This window comes from Toxorhynchites rutilus, chromosome 3, assembly GCF_029784135.1.
Source record: "Toxorhynchites rutilus septentrionalis strain SRP chromosome 3, ASM2978413v1, whole genome shotgun sequence".
Lineage (NCBI taxonomy): Eukaryota > Metazoa > Arthropoda > Insecta > Diptera > Culicidae > Toxorhynchites > Toxorhynchites rutilus.
The window spans coordinates 174852406-174880145 of NC_073746.1; the positions used below are offsets into that span (position 1 = coordinate 174852406).

The 27740-nt window shown below is 40.4% G+C and overlaps 1 protein-coding gene across 1 annotated transcript; it reads right to left on the bottom strand.

Moving 5' to 3' along the window:
* Positions 1-27740, bottom strand: LOC129777479 (uncharacterized). The gene is made up of 5 exons (XM_055783755.1): positions 27517-27740; positions 26385-27341; positions 8873-9056; positions 7693-8807; positions 1-1078 (listed from the first exon to the last, which is right to left on the bottom strand). Exons 1-5 carry the CDS (start codon positions 27673-27675, stop codon positions 329-331), a joined length of 3165 nt encoding a protein of 1054 aa, XP_055639730.1. The 5' UTR covers positions 27676-27740; the 3' UTR covers positions 1-328.

The window sequence follows — 27740 nt, forward strand, 5'->3', positions numbered from 1 at the left end:
AAATGTTTAGAGCCTCTATAATTTAACAATATTACTCACTACTACTACTTGAACAGGCCACTAGGCGTTTCCATACACGAACAAAATCAAGTTGATTAGTACCAATATATCGTAGCTGTGTAACAAATCTGTAATCTGTATTTCCATTTTTCAATGGCGGATTGAATTTTTGGTTTGATACTCGAAAAAATACACTCCAAAAATATTTTAATATATAAAATTAAAAAAAAAACTAAAATCGATTAAAAAAACATATTTGAACAATTCAATCACGAAAGCAGGTTCTGTGGTCTAAAAAATAAAAAAAAACTACTTAGTTCTAACAATGTTATTTTGAAGAGACTGGTGAAAGGTTTGGTGAGAACGATTCGGGTTCTTGTGAACTTTTTACACTGCTGCAAAAAGGCCAAGAAACTCGACATATTGCGTTGCTTTCAGGTCTCCTTATCTTCTCAGCATCCACTTTCGAGCATTCATCTATATTTTCGTCGCCCATGTGCAAAAGTTTCTTCCACTCTATATCCCTTGTTGTTAGCACCATTGGCCGACCGTACATCTCTTCCAAAGTGGGTAGCGTTCGGTTCTCATGGTTTTTGTTGAAACGTTTCCCTATGTATTCTAGGTGTTCTTCGATGTAGATGTCTGGATCGTTCAGAGGTGCAATCATAATCGGATCCAGCAGAGCCCGCTCGGAGTCGTGCGATTCTATCGGTTGGAGTGTTTTGAGCGTTCGGCTTCTAGTGAGTGGTGGTTGAATCTTTGGGTATTGCGGATAGGGACGTACTCGCTGTTTACATTCTCTAGTTAATCTCGTCACCGTCGGCGTTGTTGTTGATTGCTGACTATTCGGAACAATTTCGCTTGAGGAATGATCTACATCACTCAGACGTAGTCGGTCGATTCTATCGAAAAATACATTCGTTGATTCTACATCATGATCGGATGCAGCGCACGCTCGGTTGTTCGAAACGCCGTAGTCTGATTCTGGTATCGACCAGAGAGAAGCATTCAAAGAGGGTGTGCAAATTATCGGTGTGATTCGATATCCATCCGCGGGTACTTTCAGATATTCAAATTGCTGAAAAGATTTTTGGAAGATATATTATTACTTTATAAAAAGCATTTGAGTAATGAATCTGAAGCTGGCCTCATTATTCAGTTTCTGTCAAATTTTTAGAGGAGTGTGAATAATCCATCTCATTGGAAAACGAACGTAAAAATATACCCAGGCATAATCGAAAAACACCAGCTTTTCTGTTTGCTACAAGTATTGAAATACACAAAGATTGAATACTAATTTTATGATGCTGGGGTATCTAACGTGCAGTCTTGTGAACACTACACAAAAGGTGCATGTTTGGCAAACACCGGATGACGTTTCATTTGTATTAAGGTGAATGATGTTGGTTTGTCCAGTAGAAAATGTGATTTTGGTTTGTCTTTTTTTTTGAATACTCTAGTTCAGCGCACCTGTGTCAAATTAGGTATTCAAATGATTTACAGAAGTTTTTTTTATAGAATATCTCTGCGGATTCACGTGTTGTAAAGTTTTTGGTGTCAATGCGTCCCTGATTTGAGCTCTTGAACTTTTAATCAACCACCAGATGATTATTGGTACGTATTCAGACCTTTTCTGGATTATTACACTTCCAAGTATTCTTCCGCTTGGCGCGCTGCAGTTTGTTTGTTTTGTTTTGTTGTCCTTCGCGCGAAGCAGAGATAAAGTTTCTCTGTGTTTAGTGCTGTTCACCTTTAAAATGCCCAAGAAAAGGCAATATTCTCAAGAAAAACTAAATTATGAATGGATCAATATGATGACTGTGAACTCAAGCAATGAGAAATGCAGCATCTACATGAAAATTCGATTTTTTTCATTCATTCGTTCATTGGTCATGATTTCTCTTTGCATAAAAATCTGGATAATTTGAACGCTTTATGGTATTATTACGAGAGACTTGGGACTTTTCAACAAACCCACACTCGTCTTGATTATATGTGATTTTCATGAAGAAAAATCGACCCTAAATCGGACAAACCAGCATCATTTACCTTAATTTGTTCAGTCATATTATTGTCGTGCTTTTTGTGGACATAGAAGCCATACCGACCGTCGAGTACAGGTCGCGTTTCCCCGTAGTGCGTTGTAATAAACAATATGGGTGGGCTATACCTAAGACATTACCGCAAGGTTGACGTAGAACTACCGTTGGTTTAGTAATCATTTGAGTGTATGATTAAATCATTGATCAAACCAGTGATTGAATGTAACAATTTCTTGAGCGGTCACCCTCTTTCTTGTCGCCTGTTCCAGGTCCTGCCTAGGGGACGACATTCTTATGATGGCAGTGGTCGAAAACCTACAGGATTCCACGCATCAGGATGCAAGCAGCTTTCAATGCATTCGGTCGGTGAGCGGCCGAAAGAGGATTTAGACTTTCAGTGCAGAAGAGCGGCCGTATGGTGATATGCAGGGACATACATCAGGGTCTCAATTGCTCACCTATAGCCTCGAGCTGACGTGTTTGGCCGGGGACAAGCTCCCAAAAACTCTGACACCGATTTATAACAAGGCACTGTAAGGACTGTCTCCAGTTTCTTGCCATCAGCACAAGCTGCCTTTGTCTGTGTTCAAACCCCCTTTCGACCTAATCATCGACTCGATCGTCGTATCCAGGACGGCCAGTTCTTTCTCGAAAACCAGGAGTTAGGGGGATATCCACCTGATCGCCCATAGTAATACGATCCTGCAGCGGATGGTGCGTTCCAACCTTCCCCCGGTGTCAAAACAATCCTGGTTTGTGGCGAATGATTGGAGGTTCCTGACTGTTCTCGTCGAAAATGGCATATATCAGGAACAACTTCCGAGGCGGGGCGAGTTCAGTCGGTTTGCTAGAAGACTTAAAGGCCATCACAGCAGAAAAATACCGTCTACAGATATTCGGAAGGTTCCACCAACTCTTTTCCCAATTTTTTGGACAGAAAGGTAGTTTGCAGAGAAAGGAAGAGAGAAAGAGAGAAAAAGAGAGAGAGAGAAAGAGTGAAAAAGAGAAAGAGAAATAGAAAGAAAGGGAAAAGAGTAAAAGAGAAAGAGAGAAAAAGAGAGAGAGAGAGAGAGAGAAAAGAGAAAAAGAGAGAGAGAAAAAAAGAGAGGAAAAGAGAGAAAAAGAAAGAGAGAGAGAGAAAAAGAGAGAGAGAGAAAGAGAGAGAGAGAGAGAGAGAGAGAGAGAAAGAGAGAGAAAGAGAGAGAGAGAGAGAGAGAGAGAGAGAGAGAGAAAGAGAGAGAAAGAGAGAGAAAGAGAGAGAGAGAGAGAGAGAGAGAGAGAGAAAGAGAGAGAGAGAGAGAGAGAGAAAAGAGAGAGAGAGAGAGAGAGAGAGAGAGAGAAAAGAGAGAGAGAGAGAGAGAGAGAGAGAGAGAGAGAGAGAGAGAGAAAGAGAAAGAGAGAGAGAGATAAAAAAAGAGAGAGAGAGAGAAAAAAAAGAGAGAAAAAGAGAGAAAGAAAGTGTTTTTTCGAATTCTTCAGGGTCTAACGCATAATCAACCACGAAAATCCTTGTTCCTTCCCTTCCACGATGGAGGGGACTAAGAACACCTTGGCATCTTTAACGGTACGACTTCCTCTCCTATCCTTCTGGTACAGCAAGCAAGCAGCAATCGGAGAAAACCGGTATTTTTTGTTTAATTATTTTAAAAGCGTTTTAATTTGTTCTTATTTCGTTATTACTTCAAAGTCAAATTTATGTAATCCATCAATTTAGGTTAATGTTTTATGTATATTTAATGTAAGTTGTTGTACCTTGCGGCAATGTCTACTGCCGATGAATCAGCCCAGGAGGCTGGAAGAATTAGAAATAAAAAACACAAACCAGCAGAACAAATTGCTTGAATGACTAATGTTTTACCACTCACAACGTTTCTCTGTAGTCTGAGATTATGCTGTCAATGGCCAATCGAGTTGGCATGAAATTCGTTATTGGAAAACGAACTTACATTACTTTCGATGCTTTAAACTTTACATTTCATTTGTCCCTATTAGTGGGAAACGAACGTAAAATATACTCTTAAACGAAGAACACCAGCTTTTCTGTTTAACTGTAATTAGGATTGGGCGATCTTTGGAAAAAAATCGATCTTGATGGATCGATTTTTTAAACGGCGTATAGATCGATTCACTGATTCACTGACCATTCAAATGAAACACAAATTTCTGCATAACTCAAGAACTAAGGAACCAAATTTGGTATATGGAGGTTTTAGGAAGCACTAAATGTTTCTATGGTGGTTCGACACACTTACTCCCTCTCTAAGGGTAAGAGGACTGCCATGTAAATGAAACAAAAATTTCTGCATAATCCGAGAACTAATCAAGCAAATGGAGCCAAATTTGGGGTGAGAGTTCTTGGGTATGATAATTTTTTCTATGATGGTATGACATCCCTCTCTCCTCTGGGATGGAGAGGGGGTCCCATAAAAATAATACACATATTTCAACCAAACATGACAATTGAAAATTTTCGAAAAATTCTGAAAGAAAATAAGAAAATTCTGGAAATTCAATTCGCATATGTTCTACAATTACATATTGACAGGCGTTTTTAGTCCATTTAATATTTGCGCTAACGAAATTGATCTTCGTTCGAAAATGGAAATGGATTTTAATGTGATAAAACGCCTCCTATATCGTATTCTATCTTTATAAATAAAAATGGATCGCCGAATGTGTTGATAAGAGCAAAACTCAAGAAAGGAGTTGTCCGATTTAGGGCTGTCTTTGTTCTATCATATTTTCTGTATCAAACATTTATTCCATGTAACGGAGAAACATGTTATTTGCAAATGGTTGAAAAATCTTGAACGAGAATTGTGTCTGGAAATAATATGATATTATAGTGACGAGTTTCGGTAGAAGTACTAGGAATTTTATAGTAAAAGGTAATTTTAAGGGTAGATTAGAAGATCAATCAATGAACAGTTCTGCGATTGGACCCATGAACGTGCGCTTAGTAAGAAAACGTGAATGTGATAACGAAAAATAAATTTTGGCCGGACGAAGTTTGCCGGGTCAGCTAGTATATTATAATGAAGGTATTTACGTTGCCCAATGTGAACAAGCATCGCCTGGTAACTGAATGAATTTCCACTGCACCTCAATAAATCAATGTATTTTTACTACAGTGTATATGCTTCCTGGCATTACGCGGATACCAAATCGTCAATAATTGCTATGCCAATCAATGATACTAAAGCTGAAAAATAATGCTTAAAAATTGGACTTATAAACCTAATACAGATTTCAATACGGATTTTTTGAAAAAAGATAGGATATAAAGTTTTTTTTCAGACCAGAAACTTAGATCTTGATTTTGTCATGGCTGCCAAATAAAAGCTCATTCCGTTCATCATCACAAAATACAAAATAAAGCTAGGGCACGTTGATCATGCTGAAGCAGTTAAATACAGTGGTCCAATGTACGTTACAGTTCGTTCAGGAGACACTGTTCTTTAAACGTATTTTCTCATGGGCTCGATTTCAAAAGGGTGAACGAGCTGCCTGAATTTGAGATTATTCAGCCTCAAGAAATAATCAAGCCAGTAATCATAAATAATGCGGATGGATAACAATACGAGAATCCGTTTTAAAAAGGTCATAGATATTTTCGATCCATCGTTTCAATCAATTGAATCTTGTTCCAATACGCTTTATTACAAATGCTCCAGGACGCAGTGCTTTCAATCGTTGAACGTCGAATTGCTCCTCTTCCCCGGGAGATAGTAGGTTGAATACTTCCTCATGGTCATGAGGGATCTCAACTGGAAACGAAACATATTAAGTATGCAGGGGAAACGTCAGCTGATGTGTGGAATAATCTAGCAATCGACGGGTATTCCCTCAAAGCTGAATATATTGAGTTTGCCAACTCCAAAATCGATGAAGCGGAATTAGTACGATATTAAGTCGAGTGGTTTGCTCGTCACGTAAGGACATCCTAGGGACTTTTGCAAGTAGTGAAATGTAACGACAGGAACTGCTGCATTGAACCAAGTGTAAATCAACATCAATTTATATCAGTCTATTTTCCTCTCAGCTTAACGCCAGATGGGTTGAAAGTACCTATCCCGACTGATGTATAAGTATTAATTGAGATATCTCATCATTTTATGTTAAACGAACGACTTTGACTTTGTGTAAAGATTAGTGTTACGTAACATAAGGGAGGGGGGTTTGTCTTGCGTTACTTTTTGTAACATAGGGGGGTGCATTTTCAGCGTTACGTAATTTGTGCACGTCGCCTTAGGTCAACTTTTATCGAAAACTAGCTGACCCGGCAAACTTCGTCCCGCCCAAAATTTGTTTGTTGTTATCAATACCTTCAAACATTCACGTTCTCGTATTATGAGCAGGTTTATGGGTCCAATCGCAGAACTGTTCATTGATTGATCTTCTAATCGACCCCGTTGAATTTACCTTTTACTATAATTTTTTTAGCAATTCTAACAAAACTCATCATTATAATATTGGATTATTTGCAGACACAATTCTCGTTCAAGATTTTTCAACCACTTGCAAATAACATGTTTCTCCGTTACACGTCACCCGTGCCCCGTAAAACCTTCACATGCCAAATTTGGCTCTATTTGCTTGATTAGTTTTCGAGTTATGCAGAAATTTGTGTTTCATTTGTATGACAGCCCACCCTTAGAGAGCGGGAGGAGTGTCTAACCACCATAGAAATATTTATTGCACCCTAAAACCTCAATATGCCTGATTTGGTTTCATTTGCTTGATTGATTCTCGTGTAATACAGAAATTTGTGTTTCGTTTGTATAGCAGCCCCAACCCCCTCCCCTCCTGAGAAAGAGAGGGGAGGAGTATCTAACTATCGTAAAAACATTTATTGCATCCTAAAACCTTCACCTGAAGAAATAAATGAAGAAATGAAGAAATTTGTGTTTCATCTGTATGGCAGCCCACCTTTAGAGAGGGGGGGGGGTGGAGGGTCTAACTATCATAGAAACATTGGTGCACTAAATCGATATCGATCGATATTGATTAATTCTCGAGTAATGCAGAAGTTTGTGTTTCATTTGTATGGCAGCACGAAAACCTTCCCCGACCCCAAAAACCTCCACATACCAATTTTCATGTTGATCGGTTCAGTAGTTTCCGAGTCCATAAGAATCAGACAGACAGAAATCCATTTTTATATATATATATATATATATATATATATATATATATATATATATATAAATTCTTCATTTGTCAAGCATAGTTGATTGTTCCCAATAATTTCTATGTTCCGCGCGATGTATGAGTTAACTATTTGTTTACTCAAAGTCTGGATACATAGGACACACCTATCATTAATAACACATATGGTCTGTGTTGAGTCAGACATGTATTGCCGGACTATGTCATATTTTTATGATTTCGAGTAGAACAAGTTTGAGAGTTACTGCTATAAGATGCTTTCGTTTAGATCTGTTATTCCTGCTTGATTTTCCAAATCTGATAAACGTGGTATGTAGCTTACAAAATGCTTAACCTAATGCAATCAATAACTCGATATTTATTATTTTGCGACTTGGTCCCCTTTGACTTAACACTGACCATATATGAAGGGGAAAATAAGTACAGGCATTCAGTTCCTATATATCCAGCCATTGAGGACACCTTACAAAATTTCAATTACCAGTTTATCTGCCGTGTCAATGCAAGTATTACTAGTAGGGGACAACACTACGAATTTTCGTAAGTTGTGTACTGGTTGGAAGTACCGGTGTGAGCTGCGGGGAGTTTCCGGAACCGTGATCGGAATAAATTGAACGTCATTCGTTGTGGCGGCGCTTGCTTTGCTTTCCTCGAGTTTTCTGAGGCATTGAGTTATTGTTGATTGAATTTCGTGTGACCTTCGCTGTTCCGGATTTTCTGTCTGCGGCTTAGGACTTTGGGCTTTTTGGTCTGCGACTTTTGCTCTGGCTTTTTTCTGCTGTTCAGTGCTAATCTTTCTTCTGATCGTTTTCTTAATCTCTGGTGTCTTTGAAGAGCCTGCCTCTTGTTGAGGAGGCCTTGCTTTTTTTATATTTTCTAGGGAAGTGTTTATTCCTATGTCTACCATTGTTACTTTTCCGGTTTTCCGGTTTGTGGATACTGCTCTGGTTCTCTTCGGCTTTGCTTCAGTTTTCGGCTGCTGTTCAGTGCTTTGCTTCCTTTTTCTTTGGTTGGCACTCTTAACCTCTTTGCATGGTGTCTTCGAAGGACCTGCCTCTTGTTCAAGCGGCATATCCTCTAGACAAGTGTTTGTTGCTGTTTCTACCATTGTAATTTTATCAAATTGCACTCCGCGGTCCTCCGTCGTAGGTGGGATTTCTGGTGAAGTATTGACAGCTACTTCTACCATTTTTCTTCTGCCAACCTGCACTCCGCGTTCCTCTGTTGGTTTAGATTTTGGAACTATTCTTTTCACGATAACATGGCACGGATTTCGACATGCACACGCTGAACGAGTCCTTCGAGTTTTTCTTTTCAACAGAGATGCCAGTGTTTCGCTAATACTCGATTTGATGACCTGCATCAAATGAGCAACGTCAAGTTCTGGACTAGGCCTCTTTGTTTTGTTGATAGATTTCGCACAGTTTCTAGCAATTTTCGGACTATCCATTTCTTGTATTGTGTACGACAAAATTCTTCTAATGTCGTTTTCGGTATTTTGTGATAAGGAAGTCTCATTCTCTCGTTCTACCAGATCTCGTTCCAACCCTTTTTTGTGAAGCTTTTTTGAAGTGTTTTTGTTAGTCGGCGAACGGACTGTAGGAAAAAAAAACAAAGATTAAATGAAAGTATGCAAAATATTTAGTGCTGGAGCTCAGAACCTTTTTTCGACGGAAATCCAGCGTCGATTACTTGTTGCTGCGGTTTTGATTTGCTTCTATTTTTTGCTTTTTTCAGTTTGGCATTCTTTTCTGTGATTTGCGATTTCGGTTGATTGTTCGCTGTCGGTTGCGCTTCACACAATGGCAATTGCGGCATTGGAGGAAACTGTAAATTTTGTCGACTCTGAAAGTGAAAGCAGAAATTATCATTCCACACTAGTGTTGACAAAGCAAATAAAAATATAAGTTGATATGGCAATTCAGATTATTACAGTACGACTGGCCGACCCGGCAAACGTTGTTCTGTCATATAAATTATTCCTATTGAATATTTTGGTTATTAAATCGAAAATAACTAATGTGTTGGAAGTGTGTTTTAACCATCTATAAAATTAACCGAATGTGATCGATAAAGTAGAGCGTATGAAACAAAAGCACTGCACAACCTAATATTTATATTTAAAAAATACGAAGCGCCCCTACTATGTTTATTAGTACAGACTATAGTTCAATGAAAGAGACATACGGCTCTACTAGTCCGCGCACTTTCGCTAGTGCACCAGAATTGCGTAGGGTAGATAGGGGAAATATGATCAGGCGGGGCAAAATGGGCCACCATTCGTTTGGGCTTGTTATTGAACCAATAATACTTATACCGATCTGAAAGCGGCATTTGATCGTGTTGATCATGGAATTTTGCTTGCCAAACTCAACAAATTAGGAGCATCTTCTAGTTTGCTTTCGTGGCTAAGCACATATCTACGCGGTCGCAAAATTTCCGTGAGAGTGGGTTCCTCCCAATCGAGGTGGTTCCAGAATGGTTCCGGAGTACCGCAAGGTAGCATTTTAGGACCTTTGCTATTCTCGCTGTTCGTTAACGACATCATCCGACTATTGCCTCATGGAACAAGGTTATGCTACGCTGACGACGTAAAAATTTATCTGCCAATTGAGACCACCAGAGACTGTTTAAGACTTCAAAGCTTGATTGATTTATTTGCGGAATGGTGCAGCTTTAATCATATGACAATCAGCATTCAGAAATGCACTGTTATCAGTTTTACCCGAAAAAAACAACCAATAGTTTTCGATTACAGCATTAATGGCTCGTTACTCCAGCGAAGTGATAACGTGGCGGACCTAGGTGTTGTTTTGGACAGCCCAATGTCGTTTAGACAACATTATACATTCATCATTAATAAAGCGTACCGTCAGCTCGGAACAATCTTTCGAATCGGTAGAGAATTTTGCGATCCTGGCACTTTACGGACTCTCTATTGCTCATTAGTTCGTTCCATCCTTGAGACAAGCTGTGTTGTTTGGAATCCGCATTATGAGTACTGGATACTTCGAATTGAAAGGATACAAAAGTGCTTCATTCGTAGAATTTGCCGCATGCTGCCTTGGAGAAATTATGATAATTTGCCACCTTATGAGGATCTTTGTCAGCTAGTTGGCATAGCTCCTCTTGAGCAGCGACGCAAGGACATTACCGTTAAGACCGTCCATAAAATCCTATCGGGATGCTTTGATTGCCCTGCTGTTCTGTCGCGACTTCAGCTGTACTGCCCTCTTCGGCCTCGACGGAACCAACATCTGCTACGGGTTGATGCGCATCGCACTAATTATGGTCTTCAAGAACCTATTCGTCAGATGGCGTTAGAATATAATCGTCGTGGAAATTTATTGTCCTTTTAGAATATTTTGTGTGCAACTGTGAAATGTATGCGTAGTATAGTATTGTCATAATTGTTTTCCATCTTTGTTATTCGCCTAGTTTTTATGTCATTTTATTTTGTATACCATTGTGAAAAGATATTGGGTTTTTATGCCGCCTTGAGTTCGAATTTAACGTTTGCTCAAGGTGGCTTTTCCCAATCTAAGTTCCTTTTTTTACCATTAAGACTTATTGTCGGATGGTTTCGAATAATAAATAAATAAATAAATAAATAAACACAAATATATTGAAAAAAATCTCACAATTTCCGATTTTCAGGAAAATATATAAGAAAAACAATGAACAAAATAAGCTCGGCACGCTTCATACTGAAATTTATGACTTTATATCAATTCGTACTGGTATTATTCCTGACCATTTCCACTGATTCCTTGTGGTACTTTGCCGTTTCATGTAAAAGATCAGAATGAGCATGCCTGCTTGGGACAGTGTGACCAGGTATTTTTTCAACATAGCCTGTAAATACAGCTGTCAAAATTTGTAAACATAGTTGGAAGTAGCTAGATGTGGAATCATGGTGCGGAATTATACCAGAACATCCGATCGTAAAAAATTGTCACAGACCAGCTTGAACGGGGCTATCGAAGTAGTGAAGAATGGTACGTCAGTGCGACATGCAGCCTTCAGGGTAGCAACTTGATTTGCGTTTTGAAACTCCTGGTTTTCCCAGTAATTTAAAAAAAACTGGTTTTTTATATGCATGCAAACTCTCTACAGGTTTGCAAAATTAGATGCATTCACTGTGATTAATGCGCTGATCTACCAAGCTCTGGCCATTTTGGTTTACAAACATACTTTGTTCACAGAGAATCCTCGCTCCAATGTAGCATTGCCATGTGACAGAATAAGGATCCCTTTGACAAAGTCAAACAAAGTCCATGTCAAAACGATAATTGTTCTCCAATGGTAGTTTTGTTCCTTTTGTTCCAAAATATTAGAGTTTTTTTTTTCCTTAGGGTGACCGAAAAATGATTGACATATCAAATTAAAGACAATGAACTAGTTCTTTGAAAAATATACTACAGTTGCAGAGAACTGGAATTTTATTTTCGTTAGTATTGATTGTATTTGTTTTTTATGGTTTTTATGATCTCGAGACCAAGGGCGCTTTTTTACATAAAATATCAAAATATCAGAGATGTGTTTTTTTTTTCGTTTTTAAGTTACGATTTTTCAAATTTGATCGATGGTCCAAAATCATTTTTCCCCTTTTTCCAGAAATGCAAAAATTATAACTTCTAATATACTAGACCAATTTAAAATTGGATTTTTCTTCATAATTATTGATTGTATTTGTTTTTCATAGTTTTCATGGTCTCGGGACCAAGGGCGCTACATTTTTTTTGTATTTTCTCTTGTAAGCTGAGGTTGTTTTACATAACGTATCTAAAAATCAGAGAGGTGTTTTTTTTCGTTTTCGAGTTATGATTTTTCAAAGTTTGGATGTTTTGGTTGCGATAGCTTAATGGACAAAAAATAGGAATATAGAAAATCAATTTTATTGCAAGCGTAATATAAGCGAAATAGAATAGCTCATGGGCTTCAATTCTAGATGTCGATAATCTCAATCGGTCCAGTAGTTCAAAAGTTATGATTTTTTGAGAAAATAAAGTTTTGAAAAAAAGGGGAAATTTTGTTTTTTCGGTCATCGGTTAACTTTGAAGAATCATAACGAAAAAAAAACACCTCTCTGATTTTCGGATATGTTATGTAAAAAAATTGTAAGGGGTTGTATCTAGAACACGACCGCATATTTTCGACGTAGAACTACGCAATTATATTATGCAATCCACTTCTTTACCACTTCGAAAATTATTTTAGAATGCATCGTAATTTTTGTAATAGATTATGTTCTTCGTTACAAATAAATTTGATGATCGTCCTGTTACGTTTGATATGATGCCTAGGACTACCACAATATGTGAACGGAAGAATTGTCAAACGATCATTGTATTTTACATTTCTCTCTGAAAATATTGCACATGTTATGTTTACGTAGTTCTCGAACTGCGGAAGTTCATTCACCTGAAATGACGAGGCTTCTCAGTTTAAAACTATGTTTTAGGGGAACATATTCCGGTCTGCACAGCGACAAGCGTGTACAAAATTACTCAATATCAAATAATACCCACGACATGCATATATTTGCAAAGCGGATCCCCCCATGCACATTAATTTAGAAGTCCGTGTTAGGGCAACACAGCTCGCTGGAAACTAAAATACCCCCAACTTGCATGTATATTCCACATGGATTTCCACAGGTACATCGATTTTGAAGTCTGTGTTGGGGAAACCGTAAATCGGGCCAATCAAAACTTGGCAGTTAGGGCGTTAAGATAACGCTTGACATTTTACAGTTATTCAATGAAAAATACCATTTTATTAGTTGTGATAGACGAGTAGAAATATTTCCTATTAATTGATGTAAACAGCTTTTCGATCTATTAAGAAATGTTCGGTTTATAAGCATTCGGAATACGGGTAGAATTAGCACACAAATCGGCAGATCAAATGTATGGGAAAAGGGAAATTCTTCCAGTTTTTATGAATTTGAACCGTTTAGAGATTAGCGAATTGTAATGTACAACATATCAAATAAATCTTAGAGAATTACCGATTCGTTTCGTATGCAAATCATGAGAATTCGTTCACAGTGAAAATAATTATTAACGTAAACTTTATTTCATAAAAACGTGACCTGTTTTCTGATTTGGCACTCTTCCTGAAAGACGTAGTTCTACGTCAAAAGGCTCAGCTTCCCAGGAAGAGTATTAAAAAAAAATAGCTCCCTTGGTCCCGAGACCATAAAAACCATAGAAAACGAATACAATCAATAATAACGAAAATAAAAGCCAAGCTTTCTGCAACCTGTGTATATTTAAAAAAAAAACCATCTGATTGGTTTTAATATGATATGCCGATCACTTGAATCAGTCCAGTAGTTCGAAAGTTATGAATTTAAAATAATTCTTTCTTGAAAAAAAGGGGAAATATTGATTTTTCGGACCACCCTAAAATGGAAATGGTCACCCCAATAAAACAGATGAAAAAATACGAGTCTAATGTTCTGCGATAAAGACTAAAACTAAAATTTTTCACGAAAATCTTAGAACCACTATATAGGTTTGACATGGAATGGCTGAATTTGTATATTCTTTTCGTGCTGCGCTTATGAATTTCTTCACCCACAAGATGACCAAACGTTCTTCTTTTCGACGATAGTTTTTTAGCATATCGCACGAACCCAAAGTATCACAAAACTCGACGAATTCCTGTTTACTTTTGTCTGCCACGGTACCACTGGTTCTATTTTTCTCCAAGAAACGTTCAATAGCAAAATTCATGCGATTTTTTGCAACATCAGAATAGTTTGAAATAACCGCTAGATCGATACAAGAAATATATCGTGTCACGGGATACGACAAAGGTGATCGTTCTTTCATTTTTCGAAGAAATGCTATATAGTACTCTTTCCAGTTCTGTCGAAAAATCAAGATATTTTTCTCAGAGGTTTGGTTTGTCTCCACAACACTTTTGATTGCAGCTTTCACAGCGAATCCCAATTAAGTTTTAGTTGCTGGCAGACACCAATCATCAGAAAGATAGACGTTTATGAGGGACTTCAGATTTCCTTTAAAAAGTGTAGGCTCGATCAATTTATCCATTAGGCATCGTGCACAAATTACGTAACGCGATAAGGGGGGGGGGAGGCGGTCGAGGTTGCGTTACTTTCTGTGTATAGGAAATAGCGTTACGTAGGGGGGGAGGTCCAAAATCCGGATTTTTAGCGTTACGTAATTTGTGCACGACGTCTTACTGGTTTGATAAGGTTTGTCAGTTCGATGAAAAGGAAAGGTGACATAGGCTCGTCAAAAATTGTTGAGCTGCAGCAGTTGATGTTAAGAAAACGCATAATTTAGCCCCCAAGCAACTACTCTGAAGGTACTGACTGTGAAAACAGCAGCAAAGCTCCTACGGAAATATGGATGTGTATCTTTGTACTGACGTTTCTTTTCTGCTTAGGCTGCGACTACGTAGGTTTTAAGGTACTGCAGCATGCCCAGAGCTACTTCTACCACCGGTTAGTTTTCGATCCATTTTACTCCGCAAAACTTCAGGGGGAATTTTGCCGATCCAGTAGTTCAAGATTACTCCGTACATCTTAACGGAACGTTACTAAACAGGCTTACAAGCACTGGAGGAATTCATCAATTTTCCAACCAGTCTTTTTCATTCCTTCTTTGAACTTTGAATTGTGCACAACATACAAATCCCAGCTATCTTTATTCGCGAACTTGTAGTTTTAGTTGCCTCGGATTTCACGGATTTCTTCATTCAACTGATTAATTACTATCCAATTAACATGGGGACCGTCAATGCTGAGTTGACCCCCTTTAAAATAGATTTAGCTTCAAAACATTTCTTCAATCCGTTGATCAAGTCCAGTGCACTCGTTGAGCTTACAAAACTGAGCCAATGTACCTGGATTCCACCTTTCCCTTCGTTACATTCCAGTAGTGGACGCTAAAATCCATCTGTTGCTTTTGAGAAATCTTATTTAACGTTTCGTCGACTCCGATAACGATATCCTTGTAATTTTCAAGTAAACGAAGGGTGCCATTCAAAAGTATGGCGCAATACTGTATGTGATCATGTAGCTCATTTTAGTTCTGCTGAGTTGCATCTTTGGTCCTTTTTCAATGTCCGGAAACATATGCGGAAATAGCTTAGCTAGTGCTAAGAGCACTAGAGTTTCATGGGTTCAGGTCTACCACTTGCTGAAGAAGATTGCCTAAATGAGCTCAGGACCTGACTCGTGTCTGTATTCTGCGTTTCAGTCGAAATGGACGAATTACAGTTGTTTTCAACTGTACCAACGAATGCAGTCGTAAAATTCTTCGGTTCACTGGAGAACGTACAGCAGAAATACAACATTCCACCAGTAAGGCAATTGAACGTCGATGTGACATCAGTGATTCCAGTAACTGTATATCACTAGGAGAAGCAAGTAAACTAAATATTATTAACTTCATCCAACAGGTGCAGACCAAAAATTCCAAAATCCTAGCAATGCGAGGAAAAAGATAGAGGAAAGCGCTGAGTACTGATAACGGAATAACGAATAAAAAATCGTCCACAGGACACCATATGTTGCTACTGTGGGACAGAATTCAGTTCCTCTACGGGCGGCGATGGTAGGAACCAATGCTATCGATGCCTCTCGTGGGTACAAAACAGCACAGATATACTCTTTGTTCCTGCAGTTGCGACGTAAATCGAAAGGCTATTTCCTAGCGAGAAAAATGCTCAAATGATTGAATCAACGTCGTAGCCACGACGTTATAATTGTGTACAAATGGCTGTTTTCAAGAATTCGCAACTGTTTTTGAACAAATATACCATATTCTAACGTTTGGCGTATGTACATGGTGAAAAATGTGAAACAGTAAAAAAGTGGGTTTTGGTCATGTTGGCGCTTACGTTAACCGGTATATTTGAGTAGTATAGTATCGGCTGGAATTAGGCTTAAGATTGCTTTGCATTAGCAGTCCGTTGTTGGAAATTCTTTCATAAACTGATGGTTTATACTCTTTTTTGACGTAGGACTACGTGTTTGATTCCTATACAGGGGGGTTACTCTACGAAAAATGTAACGTTTATTAAGAGTTTTCAAATGCATTCTACGCAGAATCGGTCTTTCGATATATGTTATAATATACAAGGGCGGTCCGATAAGTACTTAGACTCAACACCCGATGGTGTCAGTATCGCAAGAGAGATTACTTATCGTGTAGTACATTCTCGTAAACGGCTACTGTCAAATTTTCAGCCTAATAGGACTCGTAGTTTTGTTTTGGCCGTGTGTGGAAGCGGGCGTGTGCGTGGATTTTAGAAAAATGGAAAATCCGCCGTCGCCACGTCCAAATTGATCAAATTGCACTACCAATTGCTGCCCCACCCACCCTATTCTCCAGATTTGGCCTCGTGCCGCTTTTTTTTTTTGTTTCCAAACTTGAAAAAGTGACTCGCCGGGCAGAAATTTTAGTCGAATGAGGTTATCGTCGCGACGGAGGCTTACTTTGCAGACCTTGAGAAAACGTATTTTTCAGATGGATCAAAGAAGTTGGAGTATCGCTGGATCAAGTGTATCGAGTTAAAAGGAGACTATGTAGACTATGTATAAATTGCCACTTTTCCAAAATTTTTGTTTTTTTGTTAGCCTAGGTACTTATCGGACTGCCTTCGTATACGGAAAATTTATCCAGCATTTTTTTCGCCTGAGACATCAATAATAAAACAAGTGAGCAATTCAACAAATAAAAGGTATGATTTGCGAGCGGATGCGAAGGTTAATCATGTATTATCCATTCTTTTTCCAACTTCCCATGAATGTTGTATGCAACACATAATTATGTGCTATAATTCGTTTCACAAAAAAATAACAAGACCAGATAACTGCCAAATAATCAGATGCAAGATTTCATCAAAGCAACGAGGAAAGTGTCACCCATATAGTGATCGTTCGTTAATTGGGCCGGAAAATCAATACAATCATCGAACTTTACTCGCTAACTGGACTGCAAAACAGCAAAAGCAATACTTCAAATTGAAGACGGCATCTATTGTTGATACATAACTGCTTTGCAGCTTAGTCAAAGTACGCCTGTGATAGATAAGTCCAGTTGAAGTTGGAATGCAGTTGGCGAATGACTTCTATATATGACGGGGTGACGAACATCTTAGGCGAGTGTCCTCCGGGCTGCGGTAACATGGGCAATTGTACAGTGAAAATGTTATCAATACTGGATGGCAGCGATTATCTTTCGAGGACTAATTGAGATCCGCTTACATCGCATCACAAAGATGAAACAAAATGAAATATTAATAATCTTCATGACTCATATTCATAATTCTCAATGACTTAATTCCTTCTATGACAGATTGACCAGTAGAACCAATGCGACTTGATTGTGATTGTAAACGAATATTATTTCACCGAAAAAGCTACTGCTCCCGATGCCTTAGAGTAAGACTAATACTGAGAATAAGACAATGGAAAGAAATCACAATACCATAGCTATCCATTAAAAATAAAGCAACTTTATAATTTCATGTGTATTTTACCTCAAAATATCACGAAATCGTAAGTATTTTCAACTTGTTTTTTGTTTCGTCCTTATAAACTTCATATTCAATGTAATCAATGACGATATTTTTTTTGTTTATCGATCAACATATTCTTCATCTATAATTCCACCCTTTTACGTGTCACACTGTTAGACAGTTGACCTTTCTGACAGAAGCTTATTTTTTTTGTTCGTTACAAACCGTTTGACGGTTATGAGTACATATAACGAACGTCTTTTTTCAAGGCTACTATTTGAAGTTTCAAAAGAGTTAAATTAACAAATTTCTGAACCTGAACAATGAATAGAACTACATCTGTTGAGTACGCTCCTGGCGTGTTTGCGCATCTTCCCATCCAATATCTCCACCCCACTCATACCAGTGTATGCAGGTATTGTATGACACCTATTTCACCGAAGAGGTTGATCAAACGTTACCATCGAAATCTATTGTTAAAAAAACAATTTCGCGTGCTCCATGCAAACGTGCGGCAAAATTATTATAAACTTACAAGCTAACTTGTTGATTGAATTTGTGCTAATTAATGGTATATTATTGTGCTATCTATTGATTTATCAGGTAAAAACTAATATATGAAATATTGAAAGTCAGATAACTAACTAAAAGTCCTGTGCAGTGCTCACTCTAGAATACCTAGTGAATTTGTTCTAACCTAAAATCTACCTACATCCTAAACCTACATGCGAAGGTAAACTTACTAGTTAAAATATAATTTAAATGTCTAAATCTAGCCTATATAAAAGGTTTTAGTACGGAGAGTATTCGGTAAAGGGTTGATTAAAACAAAATCTACACTAGGAGACCGACGAAATACATCACATTTCCTTTGGTATACTGATCACCATCAAGTATCGCACAACGGGACTAAACGTAAGTCAAATGAACAAATTTGAATGATTCTCATGTAGTATTTAAGATAAAAACATGTAAACTAACACATACACGAAATGTAATGTATTTGCAGGAATATAATAATATCCCAGTTGAGACATAAATCCCACGTCTTTGGTCGTCTTTATATTATTGATTCGGAAATCACCCCCCGTGGCGTTATAAGTTGGCAAATTCCCAACATTTTATTATATTCGTTTATTGAAAGATAAACGCTTCAAGTGCCGTCATGTCGTATCGAGGTCGATCGAATAAAGGCAGCGATGCCGGTGGTAGCAATAGTGGTGCAGTTGGAGGTGTTCGTATAGAGGTCACCAACGAAACGATTGAGCCGGAAATTTCATTTCCTGGTCGTTCGTGTAGAGTTTGCCGTGCAGACGATACTGACGAAATGGTGAGATGTGATAAGTGTCTTAAATGGTTCCATTTTACCTGTGTTGGAGTTACCCAAGCAATTGAGGACATGCCCTGGAGTTGTACAGGTTGTACAAAATCGATCGAAGATTCCAAGACGTTGCTGAATCTGAACAGCGGAGGTACTTCCGTAGGTGGAGTTACAAAAAAATCAACAGCTGTAGTTGATGGTGAGCCTTTGGTTCATACTAAGCCAAGTGATTCTCTGGCTCTCAAGACATCGAACACGAACAAACCCGAACCAGACTTGAAGCTTCAGAAAAACGAGAAAAAGAAGTCATCGAAAGCAAAACTGTCACAGCAACTTCCCCAAGGTCAACAGCAACTGAAAAAACCACCGAGAATAGTGAAAAAGGCGAGTTCCGAGGTATCCAAAGTGTCAAGTCGAGCATCCAGTAGAATTTCGCAGTCACTTGCTAAGTTGAAATTGCAGAAGCTGGAAGAAGAGCATACCCTGGATGCGAAGAAGCTAGAACAAGAACGAGTTTATTTGAAGGAGAAATACAAACTACTGGAAGAGATGGCTAGTGACAGTGGATCCTTCGGTGGATCAGATACGAATAGTGAGTTGAACTCCATAAGAAGCTGGCTTCCTAGTGCGCAATCAAGCCACAACTCACACAGGGAAGATCAACGCTCGGTTCCTGAACCACGAACGGGTCCCATTACTGGCCCGCATGTCAGCCATCGATCCAGAACCTCAATCGATGTGCCACGTAGTGTCCATAGTGAAAGTCCACCGAGACGTGAAGAAGATTGGTATCCGCTAACCAAGAAACAGTTAGCTGCTCGGCACGCTGTTTCCAAGGATTTACCCCAGTTTTCCGGCAACCCCGAGGATTGGCCTCTATTCATTGCGACGTTCAATAACACGACCACCATGTGTGGTTTCACCAACGATGAGAACATCTTTCGGTTGCAAAAAAGTTTGAAAGGACGAGCGTTTGAAGCAGTGAAAAGCCGATTGGTACATCCTTCCAACGTCCCCGGCGTGTTGAAAACTTTGAAGATGATGTTTGGACAACCCGAAGCCGTTATTCATACGCTCATCGAGAAAATTAACGCCCTACCGGCTATCAGAGAAGATAAACTAGAGGCTCTAGTGGACTTCGCCGTAAGTGTGGAAAATTTCTGTGCGACCGTAGATGCCTGCGGCCTAGATGAGTACCTGTACAATACTACCCTCCTTCATCAGCTTGTGAACAAGCTACCTCCAACGATCAAGCTAAACTGGGCACAGTACAAGATTTCACTGCCGGGAGTCAACTTAGCAGCATTTAGTGCCTGGATGTATTCACTCGCTGAAGCCGCAAGCTCGGTGACTATTCCGAACATAACGAATACAAGATTTGTTCGGAACGACAGTCGTGGATCGAAGAAGGGAAATGCCTTCTTAAATGCTCATTCGGAAAATTTCTCCTCAGAATCCCACGGATCTCATCTTCCAAGCGGAAACAAATCTAGCGTCAACGGCGAGTGTCCCGTTTGTAAAGGATCCTGCAGAGTAATTGAAAAATGCAAGCGCTTTCTGGATCTTTCTCGGGATTCGCGCTGGGCCATAGTGCGAGAGTTTTCTCTCTGCCGCCGTTGCCTCTGTCGTCACAATGGTGGGTGCCAAACTAAACCTTGTGGGAAAAACGGGTGCCAATTCAGGCACCACGCGTTGCTACACAACGATCAAAAACAACAATCAGCAACAACGTCAGTGACACCTTTATCTTCAACAACAATTCCTATGGTTAATAGTCCAGAACCACCCAGGGCAGGAGCTAGTTCAACAGCGCATGGGTGTCACACGCACCAGACCAAGTCAAGCGATACACTGTTTCGCTACATTCCCGTAATGCTGCGTGGCAAAGATAGATCCATCCGTACGCACGCATTCTTGGACGATGGTTCGGATCTTACGCTGTTAGATGAAGAATTAGCCGACGAACTAGAGCTCAAGGGAGAAGTCAGATCACTTTGCCTACACTGGACCGGTGGTACGCAGCGCCAGGAGACGAGGTCAAGGGCTATCGAACTGGAGATAGCTGGTGTCCACAGCGGGGCCAAACATTTCACTATCAGCGGAGTACGTACGGTTAGCGAACTTCTGCTTCCCATCCAGACGATGAAGGAGCTTTCATCGTTGTATCCTCACCTGCAAGGACTTCCAATCGAACCATACCACGGTGTTCGACCTAGAATTCTGATTGGCCTCAATAACCAGTATCTCAGCCTCGCCCTTAAATGCCGCGAAGGAAAGCCAAACGATCCTGTCGCCATTAAGACCCGTCTAGGATGGACGGTTTGTGGAGGAGGAACCGCAGAAACTGCAATCAGTCCAGTGCACTCTGTCTATCACATCGGTTCGCACGAGGATCATAGTAAAACAGACGAGGATCTTCATCGAGTTATCAAAGATTACTTTGCGCTGGATAGTTTGGGGATTATGAGGCCACATGAACCGCTCCTTTCCAATGACGATCAACGAGCACAGTTTCTCCTCCAGTCAATGACCAGGTTCACAGGTGAACGTTACGAAACCGCCCTACTTTGGCGTCACGACACCATTCGTCTACCGGACAGCCAAGCAATGGCTCAACGACGGTTCCAGTGTCTTGAAAAGCGCATGAAGAAAGACGAAACGCTCGCTATAGCGTTGAAAGAAAAAATAATCGATTATCTGAGTAAAGGCTACGTACGAAAGTTATCAGATGAAGAATTGCGGCAATCATTCCAGCGTGTCTGGTATCTTCCAGTGTTCCCGGTAACAAACCCGAATAAGCCGGGAAAAGTGAGAATCGTGTGGGACGCAGCAGCTAAAGTGTTCGGAGTATCACTTAATTCTGCCTTGCTGAAGGGCCCTGATCGTCTTGCATCGCTGTTCGCCGTATTGATCGGGTTCCGTGAAAATCTCATAGCCCTCACTGGTGACATACGTGAGATGTTTCACCAAATTCTTATCAGGATAGAAGACCAGCAGTGTCAACGATTCTCATGGAGAGATGAAAACGGAAAAATAGTCGTATACGTCATGTGCGTCATGACATTCGGAGCTTGCTGCTCCCCTAGTAGTGCTCAGTATGTCATGAACTTGAGCGCTACTCGCTTTGTTCAGGACTACCCAGCAGCAGTCGAGGTGATTGAGAAGCGGCATTACATGGATGACATGTTGGTGAGCGTCAACACCGAAGAAGAGGCTATCAGACTCGCCCAGGATGTGAAGTTTATCCACTCGCAGGGTGGATTTGAAATCCGTAACTGGACTAGCAATTCACTGCGCGTTCTAGAAGCTCTGCGCGGAAGTAACGTCGAAGAGAAGAGCCTGAACCTCTCCTCAGAAACAGGGACTGAAAAGGTGCTCGGGATGTGGTGGTGTACCGCTGCAGACGTCTTTACGTTCAAAATCAATTGGAACCGCTATGATCGTGATCTATGGGAAGGCCGTCGCCAGCCCACGAAACGAGAGGTTTTACGGGTTCTCATGACGGTGTTCGACCCTCTTGGTCTAATCGCACCATTCTTAGTGTTCCTCAAGATTTTGCTACAAGAAATCTGGCGTAGTGGCATCCAATGGGACCACAACATCGATGACAATGCCTTCGCCAAATGGTGTAGTTGGCTACAAGTCTTGCCTCAAGTTGAACAGGTTCGAATACCGCGATGCTTCCGCTCGCAACTTTTTCTAGAATACGATGAAATTCAGCTTCACACATTCGTAGACGCGAGTGAAAACGGTATGGCTGCCGCATGCTACCTGCGATTCAAGCGGAACGAAGCAGTCCACAGTTGTTTAGTTGCCTCTAAAACAAGAGTAGCCCCTTTGAGATATCACTCGATCCCAAGGCTCGAACTCATGGCAGCGGTCATAGGCACAAGGTTGTCTCGAACGGTCCTTGAGTCTCTGTCCTACAACATCTCCAAGCGTGTTTACCATTCAGACTCTCGGGATGTAATTTGCTGGCTGTATTCGAACCATCGTCGTTACACACCGTTCGTTGCCTGCCGAGTCAGTGAGATACTAGAATCGACAGAGCAGAATCATTGGCGCTGGGTCCCAACAAAACTAAACGTTGCTGATGATGGCACGAAGTGGGGGAAGTTCCCCGACATGACTCCAAAATCCAGATGGTTCAGCGGGCCAGAATTTCTACGACTTCCAGAGGAAGCATGGCCTTGTCAACTGACGAAAGGGAGTAAAACTGATACTGAACTTCGTCCTTGTCTGCTAACTTACTTCACGGTGCCAGACCAAACGATCAATGTTTCCAGCTGGAAGCGGATGGTCAAGGTGGCTGCGCTTGTCCACCGTTTCCCAACAAACTGCCGTCTCAAGAAGCAAAATAAACCCATCATTTGTGGTCCACTCTCCACCGAAGAAATGCAGGTTGCTGAACGCTACGTGATACGCCAAGCTCAACGGGAAGCCTATCCAGACGAAGCAGCTACTCTCCTGAAATCGTCGAAAGAATCAACGAAGTCCATTCCCAAAAACAGCTCGCTCTTCAAGTTGACACCCTGGCTAGATGATCATGGATTAATGAGGATGCGAGGCAGAATCAGCGCCTGTGCTCAAGCCACCGAAGACGCTAAAAATCCGATAATTCTCCCACGTGACCACCACACCACCAAGCTTATAATTGCACACTGGCACCATAAGTATCACCACCAGAACCATGAAACCGCTATAAATGAGCTCCGACAGAGATACTGCATACCTCGACTAAGAGCAGCCTACGCAAAGGTGCGTCACAACTGCCAACACTGCAAGAATCTCCGCGCCGTTCCTGAGCCTCCAATAATGGCCGATCTCCCTCCAGAGCGGCTTGATGCCTTTGCCCGACCCTTAACCCATGTTGGCGTCGACTACTTTGGACCAATCGAAGTCATTGTAGACCGTCGAGTGGAGAAACGATGGGGTATGCTGGTCACATGCCTGACCACCCGTGCTATCCACATTGAAATGGTGCACACACTGAGTACCGACTCGTGTATCATGGGTCTCCGCAACTTTGTAGCACGCCGAGGTACGCCAAAGACAATTTACAGCGATCGTGGCACCTGCTTTATAGGTGCAAATAGGGAACTGACAGATGTTGCAACGGCTCTCAACCAGGACGAGCTGATGAAGGAGTTTAGCGGTACCGAGACGACCTGGAAGTTCAATCCCCCAGCTTCGCCACACATGGGTGGCAGGCGTTCCCGATAGGTATTGTGAAACGGAATCTGATGGCAATTCGGCCGGCACACAAGCCAAGTGATGAGGTGCTGCGAAATCTGCTTACAGAGATCGAGAACACCGTAAACTCTCGGCCACTGACGCACGTCCCGGTCGATGACGAATCGGCTCCTGCTCTCACCCCTAACCACTTCCTCCTAGGTTCGTCCGATGGTACAAAGCCACTGTGTATCCTAGATGACACCGGAGCGACACTACGACGGACCTGGCGGATGTCTCAACAGCTAGCCAATCAATTTTGGAAGCGCTGGCTGAGCGACTACTTGCCGGAGATTACACGCAGAACGAAATGGTACACCAATACAAAGCCAATTGCGGTTGGAGACGTAGTGGTTATCGTCGATCCGAAGCTGCCCCGTCATTGCTGGCCTAAGGGCAAGGTCATTGGAATCAACGTCAACCGGAAGGACAACAAGATTCGTGCGGCAACCGTCAGAACCTCAAATGGGATGTTCGAGCGTCCTGTGGCAAAGCTGGCCGTATTGGATGTACGGCGCGATGAACTGTAAGCCGACCAACTGATCGACGTACCAGGGGGGAGTGTTGAGTACGCTCCTGGCGTGTTTGCACACCTTCCCATCCAATATCTCCACCCCACTCATACCAGTGTATGCAGGTATTGTATGACACCTATTTCACCGAAGAGGTTGATCAAACGTTACCATCGAAATCTATTGTTAAAAGAACAATTTCGCGTGCTCCATGCAAACGTGCGGCAAAATTATTATAAACTTACAAGCTAACTTGTTGATTGAATTTGTGCTAATTAATGGTATATTATTGTGCTATCTATTGATTTATCAGGTAAAAACTAATATATGAAATATTGAAAGTCAGATAACTAACTAAAAGTCCTGTGCAGTGCTCACTCTAGAATACCTAGTGAATTTGTTCTAACCTAAAATCTACCTACATCCTAAACCTACATGCGAAGGTAAACTTACTAGTTAAAATATAATTTAAATGTCTAAATCTAGCCTATATAAAAGGTTTTAGTACGGAGAGTATTCGGTAAAGGGTTGATTAAAACAAAATCTACACTAGGAGACCGACGAAATACATCACATTTCCTTTGGTATACTGATCACCATCAAGTATCGCACAACGGGACTAAACGTAAGTCAAATGAACAAATTTGAATGATTCTCATGTAGTATTTAAGATAAAAACATGTAAACTAACACATACACGAAATGTAATGTATTTGCAGGAATATAATAATATCCCAGTTGAGACATAAATCCCACGTCTTTGGTCGTCTTGATATTATTGATTCGGAAATCACCCCCCGTGGCGTTATAAGTTGGCAAATTCCCAACATCAAAAAAAAAAAAACAACTGTTCTGAACAATCACAAGCCTACGTCAAACTTCCGTGCCCTAGGCTCAGACCCTTCTACTTTTTTGAATAGAAAATCTTCTTGACCTATATGGTTTCATAAACAAAATATGTTCCGGTACACCGAACAGTTGCGACATATAAAACGAATTCGCGAACGGTTTCATACGTGTATGTATGTGATTCATATTATCGATTATCAAAGTACCATTTTTTGGTCGTGCGAGATGTATCTTGTCGCCAGATCGAATTTAGAAAACTCCCTTCGGGCCCGAGGAAGACAGCCCAATGTGCCGGTGAGAGATGTGTTGGCTCGGTTAGACCTTGATTACATGACCCAAATATATGTTTTCCTTAAAGCTATCGATCTTCGTGTGTGATTGTACCTATGTCCTTATACCCTCCTTTTCATCCATTGCGAGCGATTGGCCCCCATGGTATAAACAGTAAAATAAGTTGAAATGTAAATATACAATAGATTTAAGAATCGAGTGTGATCATCAACATTGTAACAATTCCCTTATATCCCATCCCTTTCCTGAAAGATGTCACCCTCTAAACTCGAGTAAACCGCGAGTAATCGGTTTTCCACCTTACTAACCATAGTGTTAGGAAAATTATTTATGTATAGTTTTAAAACATATACTTAAGAATTCGGCTCCTTTAAACTAATGTAACTGAGCCTGTAAAAATAAACGATTTATATAAAAAAAAAAAAGTACCATTTTGGTTGATCAGAAAAAAATCTGGATATTTACCTCTCCTGCGTCTGGACGAAGCTTAGTATCCAGAAGTGAATTATGGGCATTTTCTTTCTGAATTTCGGGGAAGCATTTTTCTTTAGTTCGAACAGATTCATCCACTGAAATTTGCTCCCGTATCGTTTCTTCCGAAAACTCGGCCACTATTGATATTGACGTTGAACTCTGTTGGTCTAATTGCTTTTCATCGGTGCCGACATCGAATGATTCAACAACCTCCAGCGATGCATTCGATTCTGATAAATCAAACGGGACTGTCTGTGTCAAAGTGACACCAATAGACGTTTGATTTGGTCGAGTCTGCAAAGCCTGCTCGGGCCGATCTCCATCCGAACCAGCACCGTTCTCGTTGATTGGTGACCTGTCTCGCATCGTGGAACTATACATATTGCTTTCGCCATCTAAGAGAAGTGTTCGAGCTATAAACTTTTCGTTTGAGTCGATCGAAAAATTGTCCGATTCATGGGGCTTGTTTTCGCTGGAACATTTGCAAACCAGCTCCTTGCTTGTTGACATTAATTCCGATTCGGAGACAGCCAAGTTGAAATGCGTGGATTCCACTGATTGTACTTTACGTTCATTACAATAATCGGACTGAAGAAGTTCCCTGTGGGATTCGGATGGGCGAAGTTCATAGCCTGATACATCGAGTGACTCTAAGTATTCGAAAACCCTCTGAGGACATCGCTCTTCGAAGCACATTGAAGTGCTTATGGGTAATGCATCGAGATCGTCATCACTGAAGATTGTTGAAACCTGTCGACTGAGGAAAGAATCATACTCTTCGGATGTGTTTTCGTCTTCGCTTTTTTCATCAACGATTTTCGATATATCGGCTTTATCATTCTGGATGGTTAGTTGATGCAATTCTCGGATAAAATTGTCCCAGGGTCTTTTTTCATGTCGATTAAGATGATATTTGGAAGGATCCAAGGGAGTTTCGTTTAGTTTTTCCTATAAAGAGTATGCATTTGAAAACCATCCAGTGTACGTTACAGTAACGGTAAGCTTCGGCTCCATATAATGTAAAATAAGTTGTATTTAATAAAACGAAAAACAATTCATCTTTATAATTGTAAAGATCCCAAATATTCCGTACCAATTAGAAATATTATTTCGATGTACTTACCATGCTTTTATGAAGTTTCCCTTCATAAGCAAACGTTTTTTTATGATCGGATGAAGGACTTGCAATATGTCGTTTAACTTTTTTATAACTACAATCAGTAACATTTTGCTTTGACGAGTGTTTTTTCAACTTCTTATGCTTTATTTCCTTACTAGACATCTTTACAGGTTCTATCAAAACACTTTCGAAAAACAGACGAACTAATTACAACTCACGAGCGATAC